The sequence below is a fragment of the Poecilia mexicana genome, unplaced genomic scaffold (assembly GCF_051168715.1).
Source record: "Poecilia mexicana isolate PSO_F unplaced genomic scaffold, ASM5116871v1 scaffold_5, whole genome shotgun sequence".
Taxonomy (NCBI): Eukaryota; Metazoa; Chordata; class Actinopteri; order Cyprinodontiformes; family Poeciliidae; genus Poecilia; species Poecilia mexicana.
In genome coordinates this window covers 4,171,103-4,191,447 of record NW_028263374.1, presented here as the reverse complement: position 1 = coordinate 4,191,447, position 20,345 = coordinate 4,171,103, and the positions used below count along the sequence as shown (strand labels likewise).

The following is a 20,345-nucleotide window of genomic DNA, read 5'->3' as shown; positions in this document are numbered from 1 at the left end:
ACAAATGAGGGAAAGCAGAGAGCTGGAGATAAACTGAGGGAAAGGCTGAAAACAACCAATACAGAGAAACACAAAAAACAGAAAAGTGTACAAATGGAAACGGGACACAATCCAACAGCAGATCCAAAAGGTGATGTAGAAACTCAGAATAAGAGGTGGTGAGGAGAACACGCACATCCAGAAAAGAGGTTCCTAAATAAGAGTTTATTTAGAAACTAAATAAACTCTTAGTTCTTAAATAAACATGAAGACTAAAACGCAGATCCCAATCTAAATACAAGGAGGAGGAATCTAAAAAGTGAACTGAAAATGAACAGCAAATGGTGATGAAGACACAAATCAAAACACAAGACGGCTAGAGAAGAAGAAAAAGGAGACAAAGTTCAGGGATGATACAAAGCTCTAAAAGGTTACATAAAATCTCCTTACTCCTCTTAACAGGAAGTGGGAAGGCCAAACTCCTACCTGAGTAAAGTAACCAGACATGTACCTACCTGTTCTGCAACACTGCCACCTACAGGCTCACTTGTGTCACTGCTAATAATAATAAAAGTTTTTTCTTGTATGCTCAGCCTTACTAGATCCGTTTTTTTAGCGCCTGTTTTATCTCACAAATGTGAATATCTAAAAGGACAGGAGCACACTTCCTTCAGCAGGCTGTGTTATATTCACTGGAATTTATCTTTCTGTTCTTTCTAAAAGTCTCCTTTCTCACTGAGAACACTCTCCAGCAAGACACTGATTGCAGTGTAGAAGGCAGACAGTCACCAGATAAGGACATATTTGTTTTCTGGCTTATCACGCAAATATAAAAAAAGAAGTGCAAATGGCCTTGTCCCAGAAAAGCTGAAAGTTAAAAATATATTGCACTGAAAAATGTGTAAAATGAGGAACCAGTCAACTTACGCAAATATAGTCAGCTAGTAGGACAGTCATGGCTGCCGTCACACGACGGCCATGATTGTTGTGTGAATAGATCTTTTTCTGTTCATGATAGAAAAAGATCTACAGAAATAATAATGATTAAAAAGCACAAAGCATTTTCTGAATTTCAAAAGTTGAAAATTTCTCAGAAATTTTGTAGAAGAAAACAAGGACATTTCTGTTTGAAAAGTCGAAGGTTTTGCTTGAAAATTTTGACATTAATCTCAGAAATTTTCTAGACAAAACATTTAATTGAAAAATTTCAACTTTTCAAACTCAGAATTTTTTTAAAGAAAATTCTGAGATTGATCTGAAAATGTCTGTTGTTAAAGTGTTACAAAGTTCACAGTTGAAGGGTTTCCTTTTTCTCCGTTTCTCAGAATCACAACAAACCTGTCTAAGCTCTCTAACTGCACAGAAATGACTTGTAAATGAACTCGGAGACAAACCGGTGCTTACAGTGCAGAGTGTACCCCTTACTGCTGCTCGCTTTCACATAGATGTATTATTCCTTAACTGTTTTACATTTTTGAAGCTGAAGGTTTCTAAAGCACATCTGCTCCCTTGTCAACTTTATGCTGACAAGCACAAGGCAGGTCATATTTAAATGTGTTTCTAGCTTCCTGTAAAAAAAAAAGGAGATATTTTAATTCATTTTAAATCAGATCAGTGGAGTGATATCGTTAGAATTGCCTTTGTGTAGATCCGATTTTCATGTTTCAGAAAATAAAAGCATCTAGTTGAAAAATCTAAAACATTCCTAAAGTACATATTAAATCTAAGAACTAAAAAAAAACAAAAAAAAACATGGACTTTCCTTAATGAGTGTAACGCTCTGTAAAGCTGGATCAACCATTTCTTACACCTCACCATGAAAAGCGTTGGTAGATATCAACCCTAACCCAGGGAGTGTGCGCATCTTAAACCACGTCTCTATTTTATTATGAAAACCTGTTAAAGGAAGCCAGTTTGGTTTTTGTCTGAGTTACATTATCAGCTTAAAGCTGCCGGTCTGGTTCAGTGTCAGGGAGCTCATTCCTCTGACTGACAGCTTGCAGTCATAATGGTGTGGAGTTCAGCGTTGCTGGTTCTGCTCGGACTCTCTGGGTCTCTGTGGGCTCAGCAGACGCCTACAGTGCTCGTCAATCTGGACCTGAGTCCAGAACAGCGATGGGAGCATCTTCAACAAGCTTTTGATACAGATTTAATGAAAAAAGCTGCACAAATCCTCATTAGGTAAGTCCTCTTATGTTCATATATAACTAAAAGTCAAATATTTATGTATGTAGACACCAGTTTGGATTTTAAAAAGTGGGCTTTAAATTTTAAACACACAGACTGAATGAATGTAAGCAACATCTAAGCTTGCAAAATAAAGTTTTCAGTTTGATATTTTAGTTTCCATAAACACCTTTGTAGATCCGAGAGGTAAAGAGATTTCTGTATAATGTTTTTGTACTATATTTATTATGCCAGGAAATATTCTATAAATGGAGGGAGTTATATTATTCCCTCGTTACACAAGTTACTGTTTGTGTTAAATTATTCCAAACTTCTTCGGATGTCCTACAGGACACAGTTTTATCTTAATTGTGTGAGATTTGTTGACGTTTAATCACTCTAAAATTATATCAAACTGTGTCAAACTTTTCAGAACTTTTGATAACTTGTTGGATAAAACATCAGAAATGTGACCTTGACTGTAGTGTGTGTGGCTTTTTAGGAGATGTCAGAACAAGAAAAAGTTTCATAAGGCTGGTTTGTACTTGAACGCTGCATCACTTGAAGAAGAAAAAGCTAACGTATTGCTTCTTATGGATTCTTCTCTAATCCACAAACTGAAAAAAGACGGCTTAGTGAAGTCGTCCATGTCCAACCGGTGCCTCTGCTCACTCTACCCGCAACTAATGCTACGTCAGTTTGCAATTAGCAGGATGCTATGTCATTTGTGCTTGTAGCACTTCAAACTTCAGCATTGTTTCAAATGTGACAATAAATAAGTGTGTACTAGTAGCACAGACAGACTAGTAATACATACTAATATATTTTTAAACAACCTTTTCAAAATTCATTATCTCTCTAACCAACTTATTTTGTGTAAAGAAAATTCTGTGTCCATTGGTAGACCTTTACTCTTAGACACTGAGACAATATCTTCTATTATACACATGTAAACAATAACCACAATGCTTTTTATCTATATTAATAGTTCACAGGTTCCAAACTGGTTCCATAAGGCAATTAGCCCTATCGTGATGTCCCTGGAAAAACACATTCCCCAGCTGTATGCCAGGGAAATCCGTGGAATAGCCAGCACGATGAAAATGAAACTTGCTGATGTCGTCATCCTCAACTTTGCGTATGAATTTACTGCGTACGTAAGGTTTCAAGTCTGTTCATATAGTTTTGAGTACATCGAGGATTCAAATGTTCACAAAGTCTAAGCAGGAATGAAAGCAACATGTCAGAAAGCTCATGAGGCACCGTTTCCATCCGCAGTTACTGCACAAGCATCGTGGCTCAGGACAAGAACGGGAACATCTACCACGGCAGGAATTTTGATTTTCCACATTCTGTTCTGAGGAATCTAACCATGAATGTTGTCTTCTTCAAAAACGGGGAGGTATGATATGCATTTATACTCATTACGCAACATAACTGTTAAAGGAGCCATGTTGATCATAAAGTAATTTTCAGTTTCCACAATGTCAAATTCATATCAGCATTCAGTGGCGGTTCAGCTTTTCAGGAAGGTTCTGAAAAGCCACAACCCCAGATTTACCGGATCAGGTGGTGGCAACATAAAATGTGTACAGAGAAAAAAAATTGGAGTTTAAAAGCAAGCATTTTATCTCAAATAAAAGGTTTTACAAACAAGCACGTCAGAGAGTACACTTCAACCCAATTAATTGTCAAACAAACTTGGCTTTACAAAAAAATCTAAAGTGGGTCAGTCTTAGTTTATTACACTTTATTAAATTGTGCCTTTCTTTGTTGATATTATTGGCCAGAGTCTTAAAGGCTAATGTTCTCTTAACTGGCTTTCTAGTGTGGAATAATGGGAGTAACACAACCAACTGACATTAACATTATTATGCATTGTTTCTTATTTCATCCTAAGATGTTCAGTGAAGTCAGTGAATCATGGTGGCCTGTAAAAATGTTGAGACTCCTTCTAGTATGTTCTCTAGCCAACAAACTTGGTCACAACTTTTGTTTGGTTACCCAACAAATGTCTCAACAGTATTAAACCAGCATTCAGGTTAAAGGAATAACTCAGATATTTTTGTGTTAGTCATTTTTGTGAATGCTAAAATTGTCTCTGCTGTTTGTTACAAAGTTAGCTCCTCAACCATCAAATGAATACTATAACTTTTTAGCTAGTGCTGAAGCTAAGTGTCCTTGGCTTCAATCTCCATGACATTATCTAGCGTCTTCTCTGTCTCTTCTTTAACCCAGCAGTTCTGGACACAAAGTATGGTGAAAACTAGCTAAAAAAAATGTCTTACAGGCTGTGATGGATAAGCAATAAGCTCATTATATCCTGTTTATTTTTCTTGTTGGAAAGCAAGAAAAAGCTAGCACAGTAGTTGTGCTCATATTCATGTGGCATTCATTTTCACAGAAATTATTGCCTAAATTATCGTTAACGATGAATTTGCATTGTGTATTGGTGAGCAGTACCTTACCGTTAGCTTACTAGATGACAGCAGGCTAGTCTTTAAAACACAGTTGGCTAAATCACCTCAGAACGCACACTGCACTGTGAGACCAACGCAAACAGACATGTTTGTGCGATATTTGGCTGGGCTTGGTGTTTTACTCATAGCTTCTTTTATATTCTGAATATGCATCTCTGTGGCAAACCCAGACAAATTACCTGACTGTTAATTCTTCCATCAAAAACCAGGAGCTGGATGAGTGACACATAGTAACACTTATTTGTGTGGGTATTAAATGATAGCTGTTGAACTCAAATGCTTGTGTGATTATTTCGTTGATGCAACTTTCTAGCCAGCGTACTTTGGAACGTCATTAGCCGGCTATGTGGGGCTATGGACCGGAATGAGTCCATACAAGTTCACTGTGTCTGGCAACCAGCGAGGTAAGACAGTAGCTGCATTTCCATTACAAATGTGTGTAGATCTTTTCTGCTAATGTTCAAAAACTTTAGCAACTCTGCAATTTCGCATTTGCAGTGTTTCCATTAAATAAGAATTGAAATTAAAATCACATAAATAAGCTTGTTCACTTGGTAAGTCATGGAATGGCAATGATGGAAGTAAATTGTTACATAAAATATATGATATTCATAATTCAGCCATGGCGCTAATGCTCATCAAGACATCGGCATCTTATTCAGTGACAAACTCCCTATACTTGGGAGCGGCTACATACGCGCCGTTTTGGGGAAAATGTAGCCTGCAATTTTACAGAAGAGCTATGGATTCAACATGACACACAACTTTTTATGAGCTGTGCGATTCTATGAGAGCTCTGGTGGAGGCCAGTTGCACATTGTCTGAAAAAAAAAAAACATCCTCCTACTACTTCCTGTCGTTGCCTTCAACGTTTCAACAGTAGCAACATCCGGCTATTGATCATGTGACTCATGATGTGGAAATAGTGTTTCCATTGTAGTTTTGTTAAATTAATCAATTTCAATATGGCTGAAAAAGAGCCTTGTCCTTCCTCATCATGTATCAAAAAACATGAGTTTTTTTTTTAATTGACGTGTTTCCATTAAGCATACTTGTTTTCGTAACTCCAATTTGCGCAATTCTATAGTTAATTGAAACGCATTTACTCTTGATACCGTGTCACGTCTTTTCATCCCTAAACTTCTTTTTCATTCCTAAGAAACGCAGGTTTGGTCAAACTGGTGGAAGAATGTTGTGTCTGCCGTCTTTGTCCACAGATTCCCGGTCAGCTGGCTTATACGGGTGGTGAGTAAATGACAGAATATTGTGGGATAATAAAAGCAACATGACATCACGTCGAAATCAAATTGTCCGTGTGCTACTCACGCAGACCCTGGAGGAGGCCAAAGACTTTGAGGATGCAGTCACGCGTCTGTCGACAACCCCCCTCATCACCGGGGTGTACTACATCGTGGGTGGGGTGCGAGCGGGAGAGGGGGTGGTCATCACCAGAGATCGAAAGGGCCCCGCTGACATTTGGCCCCTAGAGCCTTTAAATGGAGGGTGAGGAGAATCTGGTGAGAGTCGGTGCATCAATGAAGCAACATGTAACCCTTCCTCGTTTGCTTAGATGGTACAGAGTGCAGACGAACGTTGACCACTGGCTTCCTCCTCCTAAAAAACTCAATCGAAGGTTAGTCACCTCACAGAGTGATGACACAGCCATAATGTTTAATTTCTATTATTACACTGCTGTCATGTGATGATTTCTTAGGGATGTAGTCATGAAGAAACTGGATGCCGTGGGCCAAAAGCGTATATGTAAGGATAAACTTTACCAGGCAAGTAGAAGAGGTCATGCGAGTCAAAGCTCAATTTATGAATGTGTGAATTAATGTAATATCGGACCCCTTTCCTCCAGGTTCTGTCTCTGTCTTTTGTGTGCCTCAGGTGAGGATGAGATTATTATTTTTTTTATACCTGTCATCTTTTGTTATGCACCAGTTGTTGTTGCTAAAAGGGTGAAGAACCACACAGACCAGCAACGGCCATCAACCTCTGTAGGAATGTTCGTGTCTCGTTAGCTTTTTCAAATTTTGTCACAATATAATCACAACATTCATTTGTCTATTAACAGAATTATTCTGACATTTGCATAAAAAGCAGTTAATTTAAAACGGGTGAATATTAGTCATGCATTCCACAAATATAGTGAAAAAAAGAGAAGAAGACTGAATTGCAATAAAAAGTGATTTTGCATTCAACTTATTTAGGTTAAATGTGAATGCACTCTGCATTTGTCTTAACATATCTGTAAATAAAACCTGAAACCTCTGCATTATCCAATACTTTATGTTGTTATCGCCTAGAATCTTATTAGAAAACCTTCAAGTTTTTGGTTATAGTATGAAAAACTTGTAAAAATGCTTAAGTGGTATACATACCTGTGTTTCAGTCACATTTTAACGTCTATAAAAACATCCTTAAACATCTTGTTAGATGTGTGACAGTAAATCTATATTTTCTTGATCAAACCATCAGAACTACAATCTACACAACACTCATGAGTGCAGCAACCCCCAGGGAGTACACTACAATTCTCAGAGAGAAGGTACTGAAGTTATATCTAAAATGTTATTAAAAATGGTTGCCATTATTCCACACAACTCACTCTATTTCTTTTCTAAAGGGCTGCCTGAAGAAGACCAAGTGAAGTGACCAAAAAGGAGCAGGGAGCGATGAGTGAATGTTTGAAAATAAAATAAATACAACTCTTGCAAAGACATCTGGCTTTCATCGCAAAAGATCAATTAAAAAACATAAAACGAAGTAAAAAAAAATTGAGTGAGTTTTGTGGTTTCTTTTCATTTTTACCCCGTTGGCAGGAATGTAAGGCTTGGTTACCACCAGAAGATGGCAGCATAGAGGGGCGGTTTGGTAAGAACGTGAGGCGAAGAAGAAGCGGGAGTGGACGCCTGTCGGTGGGTCACATGATATGACAAAGCAGTAGTTAGCGGCTTCCTTCTAGACGGCAACAGACTGCGGTTACTGACTCCTCCAAGATGCTGGCCCTCATTAACAGACTGTTAGACTGGTTCCGGTCGCTTTTTTGGAAAGAAGAGATGGAGCTCACGTTAGTTGGACTTCAGTACTCTGGAAAAACCACATTTGTCAATGTGATTGCTGTAAGTAGCCAGCGTTAGCGAATACGCATAAAGTGGGCCCAGGCTTCTACCTGGGAGAGGGCGAAGGTGTCTGTTAAACAATACATCTTTTTCTGCAAGTGCTAGGACGGGAAAAAAAGGGAACATATTTGCAAGAAAAGATGCTTTTGGTAGTGTTTGCATGAGACAAAGTGCAGGAGGAATAACTCTTTGAAACAGCTGGTGTTGGAGAATGACGAAGTTCTCAGTATGACTGTGTGCTTACTAATACACCGGGTCATGTGACCGCGCTGTCAGCTTTGTAGCGACTCTCAGTGTGTCCACAACAGCGGTCTGGACTCCTGGCTGAAAACAGGCTGTTTATGTTTGCTCAGGAGTGACCCGGGGCTAATGATGACAACCATAAGTTTTTAGGTTACTCTTGAACCTGTAGAGAAAAAAAGAAGACTCTATGCTCATTTAGTGCCTGGTGTTCCTTGAGTTTTCGTTAGCACCTGTTTGTATTCTCCACCAAGAAATGCTGCTCACCTCACCCACTGTCAGTTCTATCCAGCTTTGCTGTCAGACATTACTCTCCAATGCAGTTGGACCTGTTTAGTAATCCCTTGGAATTAGAGGAAAGGCTAAACGAGTGTGAGGCAATAGTCACGTAAATCCAGGTTGTGCTGCTGCTTAGGTGTACCAACCAGTCTCTCCTGCAAAATGAATCAAAAATAATGTCACCATTATTTTTGATTGTCACCTATAGAAAAACATGTCATTGTCAGTTTTTCCCCTCTATTTGTTTATCTTTTTTTTTACACTCTCAAAAACAAGCCTCCATATGCCTCTGACGTCACAGCAGGCAGCTGATCAGAGTAGTTCTCAGTACTCCATTTTCTATTTTTTGAATTGTTGTGGTTTCCAACTGGATTATTTTTATGCTTCTATTAAAATGCATCCCTCATAAATGTTTACTGCATTGTCATAGCCAGGCTGTTTTGACCCGAGTTCAAGTTTTGACCCAAGATAGCTTCACTATCGCTTCTTATTGAATCTACTGATTAAACTCTTTTCAGAATGTACTGTCATGTTTTCTAAGCTGAAAACAAAACAAAAATATTCGATTTTTAGGCCAGTTAACATTATGACAGGCTACTAAGGTTTTAAAGTTTCTCAGCCTTTGCACTGGATTAGTGCACTGCCTGCCAGCTGCCTGAAAGAATGCTAATAATACACTTTTTATGCTTAGAAAAGAAAAGAAAGAAGTGTAAAAAATATTTCTGTTTGCAAAACAAAAAGACAAACATAGGCAGCAACAGGTGTGGAAACTACACCTCTTCACCAAGGTAGCTACTAGCTGCATGTTTATTAAGTAGTTGACTGCAGGCTAGCAACCAGAACTGATTCATCCATCCAACACCAGCTTATTGGACTTGTCACTGCATGAAGAGAAGGACAGCAAAAACCTTTAACAATTGGTGCAATAAGCTTAAAAGTATTATTACACTTAATTATGATTGAGGTGCACCAACAAACAGCTGCAGTTTTCTTAATTTTGACAGATTGTCTGATGCTTAAATGGGAAACGATGGGTTTTCAGACAAAAAAAATAAATAAATCTGTAACTGCCAAAACCAGAATGTTAAAATCTTTCTAAAAATCAGTGATTGGTCAGAAAACTGTAATCGGTGCAGCTCTAATTATGATTATAATGGTAAAAATTAATAGTTCATGCTACTTTAGCAACATCCTTTAGCTACTTTAGCCTGAGCTTGTTCAAATTGGTACTGGTTTGTCAGTCCTCTTAATACCTCAAAAACATATTATAATGTTCATAAGTGAGTAAAATGGCGCAAGTCTGTTTGCAGAACTATTTTTCCCTGCAGGCTTGGGTCAGTTTGACCACAAGACTTGTCTTACATTTTCTCTGCTTGCCTCAGACTTTCTGAGCTGTATCTAAGATGAGACAAAAAGACGGTCTCTTCATAAAGTCACTCTATAAAAAAAACGTACAGATGAAGACGTGTCCATAAAGCGTTAAAAATATAGATTTTTTTTTTCCTGACTCAGTCCTGGATACTCACTGGGTTTTAGCCAAGCACCTGTTGTTGTAACTTATCATAAATGTGTTTAAAGTAGAACGTACAGAAACAAAACGTTGAGGAAGCATTCCTTCCCAGACCGCACAATGACATCACACCAGGCGTCATGTCAGGGTGATTAATGGAGGTAAAACGTTTCCCAAAGCAGCTGGGGGAAATTATGTGCATCGATTGGAAACTATTACTGATCTAATTCATATCCACAATCCTGCTCACTCATAGACTTTAGATCAAATGACATCATGACGACTCGCTCAGAGATGCAAGTCATCCACGTTTTCTCTATTATATTGTCTTTTTTTTCTCTCGTATGCAGTCGGGGCAGTTCAGTGAAGACATGATCCCCACAGTCGGTTTCAACATGCGGAAAGTCACTAAAGGCAACGTAACAATAAAGGTAAGCCAATAAAACATGGGGCCAATTTCTGTTTTCCTAAAGCTTTGGGCTGTTGATTTTAAGTTAGAAATATGAAACAAATTCTACTGTGAGCACAATAATAAACTAGATGTGCAGTATTTTAATAAAGCACAAGAAAGCAGTCTGATTGGTGTAGGGGAGGATATGAGTCACAGCAAATTGGTGCACCTTCCTCTGCTTTAGCGTAAAAGTCACTGGATGTTTTTGGTTTTTTACAATGTGATTAAAAGACAACAAAAACAGGTATGAGAGTTTCCTGTGACAATAAATCAATTAATCGCTTGATAAATTAGACCTATCTCAATGATTTCCATTTGCATGATTTCTTGTTTTTCTCTCTTCTCTCTTTCTACCAAAAACTGGCTGACAGAAGTCTTCATTCTGGTGCTTTGGTCTCAGCCAGCTCCTTTTTGGGAAGGACAGTTTTGTTTACAGAGGCTTCATGATTCATTTTACTTGTTGTTTCTGTTGTTTTATTTCTGTATTTAGGATATTTTCCAGTTCCAGTGTTAAATGTTCATTAGAATTTAACATTTGATTTTTGATAATGTGTTCTTGTATTATTGGAAATGGACTGAAGATCATTTCCAAATCCAACAGGTAGAGTTTGGAAGCTCAAGAGGTTAAAATGAAGCAACTTTACTGGAATATGTTCAGCCTTCCTGGTATTCACCCACAATCTTGATTTCTTAATCTAATCCTGAATGAACAACAAAAAAAACAGTTTTGTTTTGTTTAAATACATTCTTACTTCTCTGCAGTTCCTCTGACTTTGTGTACGGTTTACGCGTTCACTGCCTGGTAAAATGTGTTTTTATTTGAGTTTCTGACCAGCCGATTACTGATCGGTCTCAGCGAATCTGAAAATCGTGAGATTCTGGACACAACAAGAATTCTCAGGATGCCTCCAGATGACCTCCATCGTACAGAGCAGCAGCCGGTTCACAAAGAGCAAATGTTTGGTGTTGATCTTGTTCTCTGATGTTTCAGATATGGGACATAGGTGGACAGCCCCGCTTCAGGAGCATGTGGGAGCGCTACTGTCGAGGAGTCAACGCTATCGTGTAAGCTACCGCTGTTCTGCTAGAACGCCAGGCAACATTATGAACAATTCATAATGTCTCTGTTTTATTCCTTCAGTTACATGGTGGATGCAGCAGACAGAGAGAAAATAGAAGGTTCCAGAAATGAATTGCACAACCTTTTAGAGAAACCACAACTACAAGGAATTCCTGTGAGAAATGTCTGATATTTGGAGTAAAACATGACGCTAGCAGAGCTAGCTTTATCACAAAGAGGTTCTGATAAAACTCCTTCTTTTTCCTTTCTCCAGGTTTTAGTCCTCGGTAACAAGCGGGACTTGCCCAACGCACTCGATGAGAAGCAGCTCATTGAAAAAATGTGAGGAATGCTTATTTTATTTACTTCCTGTGGCTTTAGAGCACTAAAATACTCGACAACTTGTCACATGTTGTGTTCTAAAGTTAATATCTGTCTGTTCTTTTGCTTTCATGTTAACTCCTTATTAAACGTACCGTCCTGATCTGCGCAGGAACCTTTCTGCCATTCAGGACCGGGAGATCTGCTGCTACTCTGTGTCCTGCAAAGAGAAAGACAACATAGGTAAATATGAGAGGGATGTTTGTCTGGTCAAAGTTGAAAGCCAGACATAAATCTTAACATTCAGTTGTGTTGGTCAGTGGGACTAAAGAAAAATGACGTTGTTTTGTAGGGGTGCACTGACTGCAGTTTTTTTGTCCGACTTTTTTTTTACTCAAAAGTGTTTGCTTATAAAGTCTTCTCTTGATATATTTTCTGCAGTTAAGTTGTTTGTCTTTACGTATATAAAGATTAAATTACATGTAGTCTAAATGTGACCCAATAATATCTCTGTCCATAAATAGTCCTTAAGTTTGGGAAATCATCGATTGGCCGACACTTGCGTGTGAAATCAATCTTATCTATGTCTACCTGTGCAGAGGTAGATAATATTTTTATTTTTAAAGATCAGAAAACTGCAGTCGGTGCACCCCTAATTTTTGTTAGTTTTTTTTGTTTTTTTCTACATTTGCATGTTTTTATTAAGCGAATTTTATTTTGCTCCTCTTAGTAATGCCAATAACTAAACCATCGATATGTTTTCCTTTGACCTCAGATATCACACTGCAGTGGCTCATCCAGCATTCAAAGTCACGAAGAAGCTGAAAATGCAATCTGCCTGCCCCCCACCCAAACACCACCTCTGCCCTGTCGCAGCGCTGGCCTTGGCCCCCACACCACACCCCACCCCAAGTTTTCCCTTCAGTCCGGGGTTCTCAACAGTCACCCTTTGCACTGCCTCTGTGAAGTAATCCAGCTCTCTTTGCTCACTACCGCCCCCTAGTACACTACCGTAGATGTGTATCTTCCTGTACAGCACTACCCCATCTCCCTCCCACCAATCCCCATCTGACAGACCTTGTCAGGAAGTTTTTTCCTCTCATTAATGATGTCCAGGAAGCTAAAGGTATTACAGTGTGCTGTTCCCCCCACTCCCAAACATCAATCGCCTACTCTGTTCCTCATCAACATTCACTGCTTATGCGGCATTTAGTGATTGTATCTTTGAGCAGTTATTTGCCAAAACAACAACGGTTGCTTCTGCCTATTTCTTTTTGTCTTTTTTTTTTTTTTTTTTTTAAATCCAGATCTTTTGTGACATTGCAGAAACATTCTTCATTTGCTTGGCATTTGGAAGCGTCTCCTACTTGGGTGTCTTAAATTCAAGTTTACACGTAACTTTTAAATCTCGTTAAAAGGTTAAGGGTTTTCGGTGTGCAAGATTTCCCGAGCCAAATTTTAAGTGCCTTTGACTGCGAAAAGTGTCCCAATCAGACGGTTAGTATCCCTGGATGACTCCTATCTTAACAGCACCTATAGACAATCTCGTTTTAAGCTCCCCATAAATCACATAAGTGCGTCACAATGTCTGACGACGAAGAACGGAGGACAAGATGCTACTTTACTCATGCTTGCTGGGGCGTCCGAAAGCCTTTTTGAGTTATATCTGTAGCGTGGAAAGCTGGGAGAGATTATTGGGAGTGTTTTTACGCAAAGAGCTGGACCACGTCCAATCAGATGTCTCTCTCTCTCTCAAGGTGAGTTTTATATATAGGGGTCGGGTAACAGAAAGCCAGTGTTACGGCGAGGTTATCCCTTGTTTGAGTCACCTCTGTTCAAATGAAATGTTTCTCATTTACACAAGTTTGCTTTTTATTAACAAGACTAATCGGTTGAACCACTATTGTCCTAGTTGATGTATCGTAATCAGGTTTTATTTTTCCCTCCTTATGCTTAAATCTCTGGAATCATGCCACTATAGCCACACCCACATCACTCTTATTTTCTCTCATGTAGTCCATGTGTCGATTGTCAGGACCACAGCAGCAGTGAGGGAGGGGGAGCTGATCATTTGGCTCATCTTGCAGAAAGCTTTTTGTTACCTGTGAAATAAATATAGCCCATTTGCATCATTTGTAACTGCATGTGCTGGGCTTGCTCACACTCATTGGTAGACTTTGTAAATAAGACGTTAGCATTTTTATTCAAATAAATGCTCCTGTAGATGTCATGCATTATCTCCCTGTGATTGCCAATAAATTTTGTTTTTATTTATAAGGATTTCCAACATGTGCTGTCTTTTGTGAAAGCGTCATTTTGCTGTTTCGCCACTAGATGGCAGCCGAGGGCTTTGAAACGGAAATGACGAGGCAAGCGGCCATGAAGCTAATGGGCTCTTTGCACCTCAGCTTCCGCGTTCGGGGTAAAGCGGCTCGATTGTTTCCGATCCAATACAAATATCATTTACATTAGGTGCTTGCAGGGCTTGGCCAAGGTTAGTACATCGATCCGAAGCTCCAACAAGTCACCTGGAGAAAGGTTTTAAGATGTTCGCCTCGTTATACATTCACTGACATGAAGGTGAGTTTTACTTAAACTTTGTGGCTAACATTAACGTTAGCTTATGCTAGTAGGCAATATTCTCGGACATTGTTCTTGTAAAATGTGCTATTTAAGTATCTAAACATTCTAACGGACAATGTATTTATCTTATTTTCAATATATTATGTGTGTTTATTGTCGTTAGTGTCACAGACTAACGGGGAGGTTACGGTTCGGACTTTTTACTTCCGAAGCCTGACGGAGCTCAACAAGCCTCATAGCTTGACAGTAGCGCAGCTCTGGTGACAGAGATCTGGTTCAGCTGTTCAGGTTCAAAGTTGCTGCTTTTAGAAAAATATGACCGTGTTGCTTCATGTCTCCGTGTTATTTCGTTTTATTACCTTTGCATGTTTCTTGTTCAGAGCTCAGATAGGACGGTGTTTACAGCAGGATGTACAGGCGGATCAGTTGCTCGGCTGTCTGGCTCTGGTCTGCTCTCTCGTTCCCATAAACTCTTTCAGGCTGAATATAGAAGTGATTCCATGGAAATAACTCAGGGAGGCTCCTTTATTTACCATCCGTATCCCCGGTAGTTTTAGGCTGATCCGGAGTGAAGTGAAGGCTGCAAACTTTGCTGTGCGGCGGTAGCTGGTAGCGACAGATATTTACAAGCCAGGATCGCTTGGAAATTAACGAAAACTTAAAAGCCCATTATATTAGGAAGACACCAATGTTAATAGTATTGTTTTTTTTTGCATCTGAAATACGACTTGGTCTTTTCTACCAGTCATGGTAACTCAAAGCGGAAAAAAGTGAGCCGCATTAGCTCCTGGAGATGTGACGTCAACGCCTTAGGTGCAAAGAGCCCATATAGAATATTTTTGAAAGTGATTTTGAAACAAAATGAAAGCAGTCGCTGAAAGGGCGTGGTTTGTTTGCAGTTTTCAAGATAAAGAGAGAAAAATACAGTTACATGAACATTTTCTGTTGTATCACTGATGAATTCTTCCACTTCCATTTCTCATTTTTGGTTATAACTATTCATTGCAAGACATGAAACCATGTTGTACCTGTGATTTTTACTCGCTGTTCAAATCCTGAATGCTCTTTTTTTTTCTTTTTAAACTTTGATAGAAAAGTTGTCTGCTTGTAATCCGTGGTTGTACATAATGTACATGTCAAGGAAAATGCCAAAAACACACAAAATAATTTTTTCTTCAATATTCAGTGTTATTTAAAAAAAAAAATGAATTTCTTAAACAACCCTATTTTTTGATTTTCTCTCATGACGTTAGCTCAAAGACATATTTTTGCTGATTTAGTTTCTTGCATGCCCTATTAACTTTCTGCAACAACTGATAAACGTCACTGAGTTATTTATTTTTTTGTAATGATCAAAAAGTAGTGCGTAATTGTGCAGTGCAAGAAAATTAACAACTCAAGCTGATTTGTCTCTAGCCCATTGCACAAATTAATATTATGTTTTGATCTGCATTTAATCTTCATTATTTTAATTATCTGAATTTATGACCCATAAAAACCCCTTTGGCCTGTTCAGATTTTCTTTATTTATAGTCTCAACCGTTCATTTGTTTACATATTGATTCTACTGGTACCTTTTTATAGTTTTTTTTTGTTGTTTTTTTAAGAAAACCACCTTGAAAAAAGAGAATGGAGCCCCAAATAAAAAAAATTCATTTGATGCAATCCAATTATCGGTAAGTTTATGAAAACTTAATTTATTAATGTTTAACATGACAACTTGATAAGCTTAATATATATTGTATAGACTTTTATACTGACCTTAAATTACATGTGGATACAGACCGTTTAATAATTGGACTATTTCAAAAGGCAACTTATACCCTTAGACTTTATTTAGATGTGCCAATGTAACACAGGCTGAGTTCACATTTCAAATTTTGATTTGTTAAAAAAAAAATTGTGTTTTACTGTTGTCCCATTTCACAGAAATGCATTGTTTTGTGATGATCTATCAAATTAAATCCCAACAATTTTGACATCACCAAATGCAGAAAAGTTCCAGACGTGTGGATACTGAACAAGCAGAAACCGTACCAATAGTTCTAACCCCCATCCAAACACGTAGTGCTTTAATGTAAAAAAAAAAAAAAAATGTGGCAATGTACGTAAATGTGTTTTCCAACTGGGGGCCAATAACTAGAGTCCTTTCCAGGTGTTGCAGACCTCTCTTGGTCCAACAGGAACACTCTTATTAATCTCATTTCTTAAACACAGTGTCAAATGAACATCTGCAGGCATTGGTTGTATCCGTGTTGATAGGTGGAAGGTGTGGACAGACGTGGGTGTTGCCTGATGAAACCCACGGATCAGCACAGAATGCGGCATTGCTCCAGAATTATTGCTGCCCTCTTTAACGTGGCTTACAGCTCAAGTAAAAAGCTGAACAGCACTTAGAGACTTATTCAGAGAAGAGGTCATAGAGGTGACCTAAAGGTGTGACGTAGTTTCATTCATTATGTAATGATACATGTAGTAGTCAACTACATGATGAGCCATCAACATAATAACAAGATTCCTCCTCAAAGTGGAGCATTAGGAGCTCCATCAGAGATGATCTTTCTCTTTGATGAATCTTCTGTCAAATCATGACGGATGGTCTAAGAAGGGCGTAGCTCAGCTGTCAACAAGTCTGCTCTCAGCAGTATAATCAGAAACATCAACCCCACCTGACCAATAGCTCCTAGACAGTAACAAATATTGGCCTGTCTAAAGTCAGACTTGTGCTTTTTAAAACAGCAGTAGAGTCAGAAGCCATGAATCTGTTTCAGTCTTCGGCATCTTTGTCCTTAGTAGTACAATCATATTTTCTTATTGTGCTTACAATGTGCAGCCACAGGGGTGTGGCCACTCCAAAATGACTAGACCTGGAAATATCCAATAGAAAACTGATGGCCTTTTGTTATTCTGGAGCGTTTGTGGCATCCCAAAGGCCATGCCACCCTAGGTGGAGAGCCTACTGGCATTCAGTTTGGTGAAAGAAGCCCAACTTGACAAATCTGCTAAAATGAGAACCATAAAACTTAGAAAAGTCTTCCATAATTTCTTGTCAACCAGAGACTCACCACGTTGTTAATTATCAAAAGCGTGCGCCTGCAGTGTTGACTGAACTGCCTCCATCAAGGCTAAAGCACTTCCACTTCCTTCCTCTCCCTCCCCACTTGGCTGTGTCACCATAAACAGTTTTTATTTCTTCCAGACATGCCTGCAATAATATTTACCTCCAGCACTGAGACTTTCGGGTCGAAGTGTTTACACTGCACATTCGCAACACAGCTACGCAACACTTTAATGGATCCCTATAAGACAAGAACATGCATCTTGCGATTGCGTTGGTGCAGGTTTAAAAATCCTGATGAGAAGACGATAAACGCAACGCCTGTTGTTGAAGAATCGGTCCTTGTTTTGTTCTCACAAAGTAGAAAACACATTACTTTTTTTTTCTACTTTTAGAAAGTGTTCAGTGCAGAGAAATCATTTAATTCCACAATACTTTATTGATCCTCAAGAGAAATCTAAATCTTTAAGTCTGTCCAGTTTAGAGTTAAACAAAGAGTTAAGCTAAATAGGGGCTAAATAGCTAAATTTGAACTAAAGATTAGTCAGTTTCCTTTAAATAGATCAAAATAGCCCTTCAAAAAGGAATCCACTGTCACTGATATCAGATGTGTGCAGTCTGTTTTCTTACAATGCTTATGTAGCGTTCCATTACTCAACTGGGAAGTTCGTATTTCCCAGTTGAGAAAAATCAACTAAAAACCCCTCCGAAATCAAATTTCCCACTGAGGAACTGGGAGGAACTCCAACTACCCCAAGTTATGACTTATAAGGCAGACTTAACATTTCAATATGGCCGCTCCTTGCATCAACAGCAGTAAGATGTGGTGGAAATATGTTCATTTTACAAGACATGCATGTAAAAGTGCTTCTAAAACCAATGTCACATTGTACAGTCATCAACTATAAACCTACACTAAAAGTGGTGTTTGCTTATGGAAAGTAAAGCGTAAAATGAGATTTGAAAGAGCATTTGGAAATAATGTCTACGGGCTTCTCCATGTTGAAATTCTGACCTCTTAACTAGAATAATTAGAAACTTCAGGTTTGACGTCAAACCCACGTCCCAGGTAACTGGAATATAGCATAACAATGTATCAACCCATGCAAATAAGAAAGAAAACACGCTGTGCCACCCCTGACAGAATGGCGCCCTGGGCATTCTGATCGTTGAGCCATTTTGACCTTATTGATAAGACATTTTAAAATCCAAATTTAATAAGTGATTTTTTCTGTTAATTTATCCAGAAGTCTAAAAGACTTGTGTTTCTTGATGACAGAAACTGATGTGATGTTATTCAGAGTTGTTAAAAGTGCAGATTTGGGGTTAGATGTTTTGGAGAACTGGGATTGACAGGCATCTGCAAGCACTTCATTCAGTTCTCCTGCGCTGACCTTAATTTGGCACTAATCGCGTGCGGAATGTCACATGATTCATTCACGGCCGCATGGCACATATCATCATTCCTCAGCGCTCTACACCCTGTTAAAGACAGATGGTTACAAGCAAACACGCCCTGTAATGATCCAGCGTAACGGCGCTCTGTGGATGTCGTCCCTTCACTTTGCAGCTTTTTGGCGGCCATTAACAGTCGTTTATGATATTGAGTTTAATTAGTTCTTAATGTAACCAATGCTAAGCTTGGTCTTGTTAAAACGTTCATGTTTGGACTTCGACTTTGGAACGAAGTAGCAGTCATTGTGGATTGATAATCCAAAATTGATTAAACAATCTGACTTTCATTAAAGGCAGTATTTAAAAAAAAAATCCAGTGATATTTTTCATCCAAAAAAGTGGACATTATAAATCAAGTCTTATGTTTACAAAATATGAGATTTGTTGTTGAGATTTTATTTGATAGACAAACACAAAGCAGTGTGTTATATGTACCTTTTTTACCCATTGCCCAGCTGAGTCAAAAACTAGCAGAATTCACCCATTGGTGCAGCGATCAGGCTAACTACTATTATTATTAAAAGCTAATGACAATATACATAATCTTGTTATGCTCTGCAAGTAAACATTGACCAACAAAGAAGCATGGAACTATAAATGTGTGTGATTTAAAGTAACATAAGCTATCAGAGAGATCAATACAATGCTAATACTATGTAGTTAGTGATACAGGCAAAAAAAACTTTTCCGCGGTTCTTTTAACTGACTTTCTAATTTTTCAAAGTTTTGCTTTTGTTCTTCTGTTTCTGTTTGGGCAATCAGATGGACAACCCCGAAATGGTTAAATGCGTTTAAAATCTAAAATCAAAACACTAACATTTTCCAAAGGGATTCTGTTTTCGAGGCTGCTGCTGTTCACCTAAGCGCAGAACTAGAAAAGTTATTTCCGCCTGGTTGTAATCCACAACTTTCTCCTCTCTACTGTGATTGTGGGAGTGCAGAAAAGCTGCTGAGACCTCCAAAATGCAATGTTTCCATTCCCACTAGGAGAGAGTAATCTTACAGGCCCACTCTGTTATCCGGTGGCCCCTCAGATAGTCGGCTCCCGTGTGAACGCTTTTACACTCTCACCTACCCGGTGCGGCTCTCCTCCTCAGATTCCATTAAAAAAAAAAAAATCAAAACTTTAGCTCCTGGGGTTCTGATCAAATAGAGTAGTTATTACATTTTTTTCCCTGCATTTTGATTCCCTCCCTCCACCCATATGCCTCATATTTACATATAGATTGGGTATTTATCAGTCTGCATTTTACAGCAGATTCACTGTAGTCCTCTTTATTAAACCATGATGGATTTATGTATATTTAATGAAGAGTTGATGTCGAGGGTGTAATTCTTTGAACAAGGGAGTCTACATGCGATGTGAGTTGAATAATAAAGCATGTGCACTACTGAACTTCAAACTTGTGTGAAAATCTTTGGGGTGTCCGCCATTATCATTTGCACCTCTGTTTTAAGTGGTTACATATGAACATGTTCCCCTTAGGAATCCAAAGCATTAATCATCACTATCTTTATCCTGCTGTAAGATGAGATACACAATCGTAAGTGTTCGTAACACATATAGGGCAGTTTTAGTTCAAGTCTTAATATCTGGGGTCATTGGCCATCTTAACTGCCAAAAACATTCTTTTGCAG

The 20,345-nt window shown here is 38.6% G+C and overlaps 2 protein-coding genes and 1 long non-coding RNA gene across 6 annotated transcripts in view; 2 read left to right on the top strand and 1 right to left on the bottom strand.

The window, feature by feature from the left end:
* LOC148159592 (uncharacterized) overlaps window positions 1-20,345 on the bottom strand; it is a 285,054-nt gene that overhangs the window by 47,990 nt on the left and 216,719 nt on the right. The gene's annotated exons all lie outside the window — the stretch shown is intronic.
* LOC106928993 (N-acylethanolamine-hydrolyzing acid amidase-like) lies at window positions 1,298-7,564 on the top strand. The gene is made up of 11 exons (XM_088005947.1): window positions 1,298-2,160; window positions 3,134-3,298; window positions 3,424-3,547; window positions 4,939-5,029; window positions 5,785-5,870; window positions 5,956-6,128; window positions 6,196-6,258; window positions 6,340-6,406; window positions 6,487-6,515; window positions 7,107-7,176; window positions 7,451-7,564. The coding sequence occupies exons 1-11, from the start codon at window positions 1,988-1,990 to the stop codon at window positions 7,562-7,564; spliced, it is 1,155 nt and encodes a 384-aa protein (XP_087862073.1). The 5' UTR covers window positions 1,298-1,987.
* Window positions 7,543-13,891, top strand: LOC106929003 (ADP-ribosylation factor-like protein 8B). Its single transcript, XM_015005652.2, has 7 exons — window positions 7,543-7,750; window positions 10,130-10,210; window positions 11,222-11,295; window positions 11,372-11,465; window positions 11,565-11,632; window positions 11,784-11,854; window positions 12,387-13,891. Exons 1-7 carry the CDS (start codon window positions 7,628-7,630, stop codon window positions 12,434-12,436), a joined length of 561 nt encoding a protein of 186 aa, XP_014861138.1. The 5' UTR covers window positions 7,543-7,627; the 3' UTR covers window positions 12,437-13,891.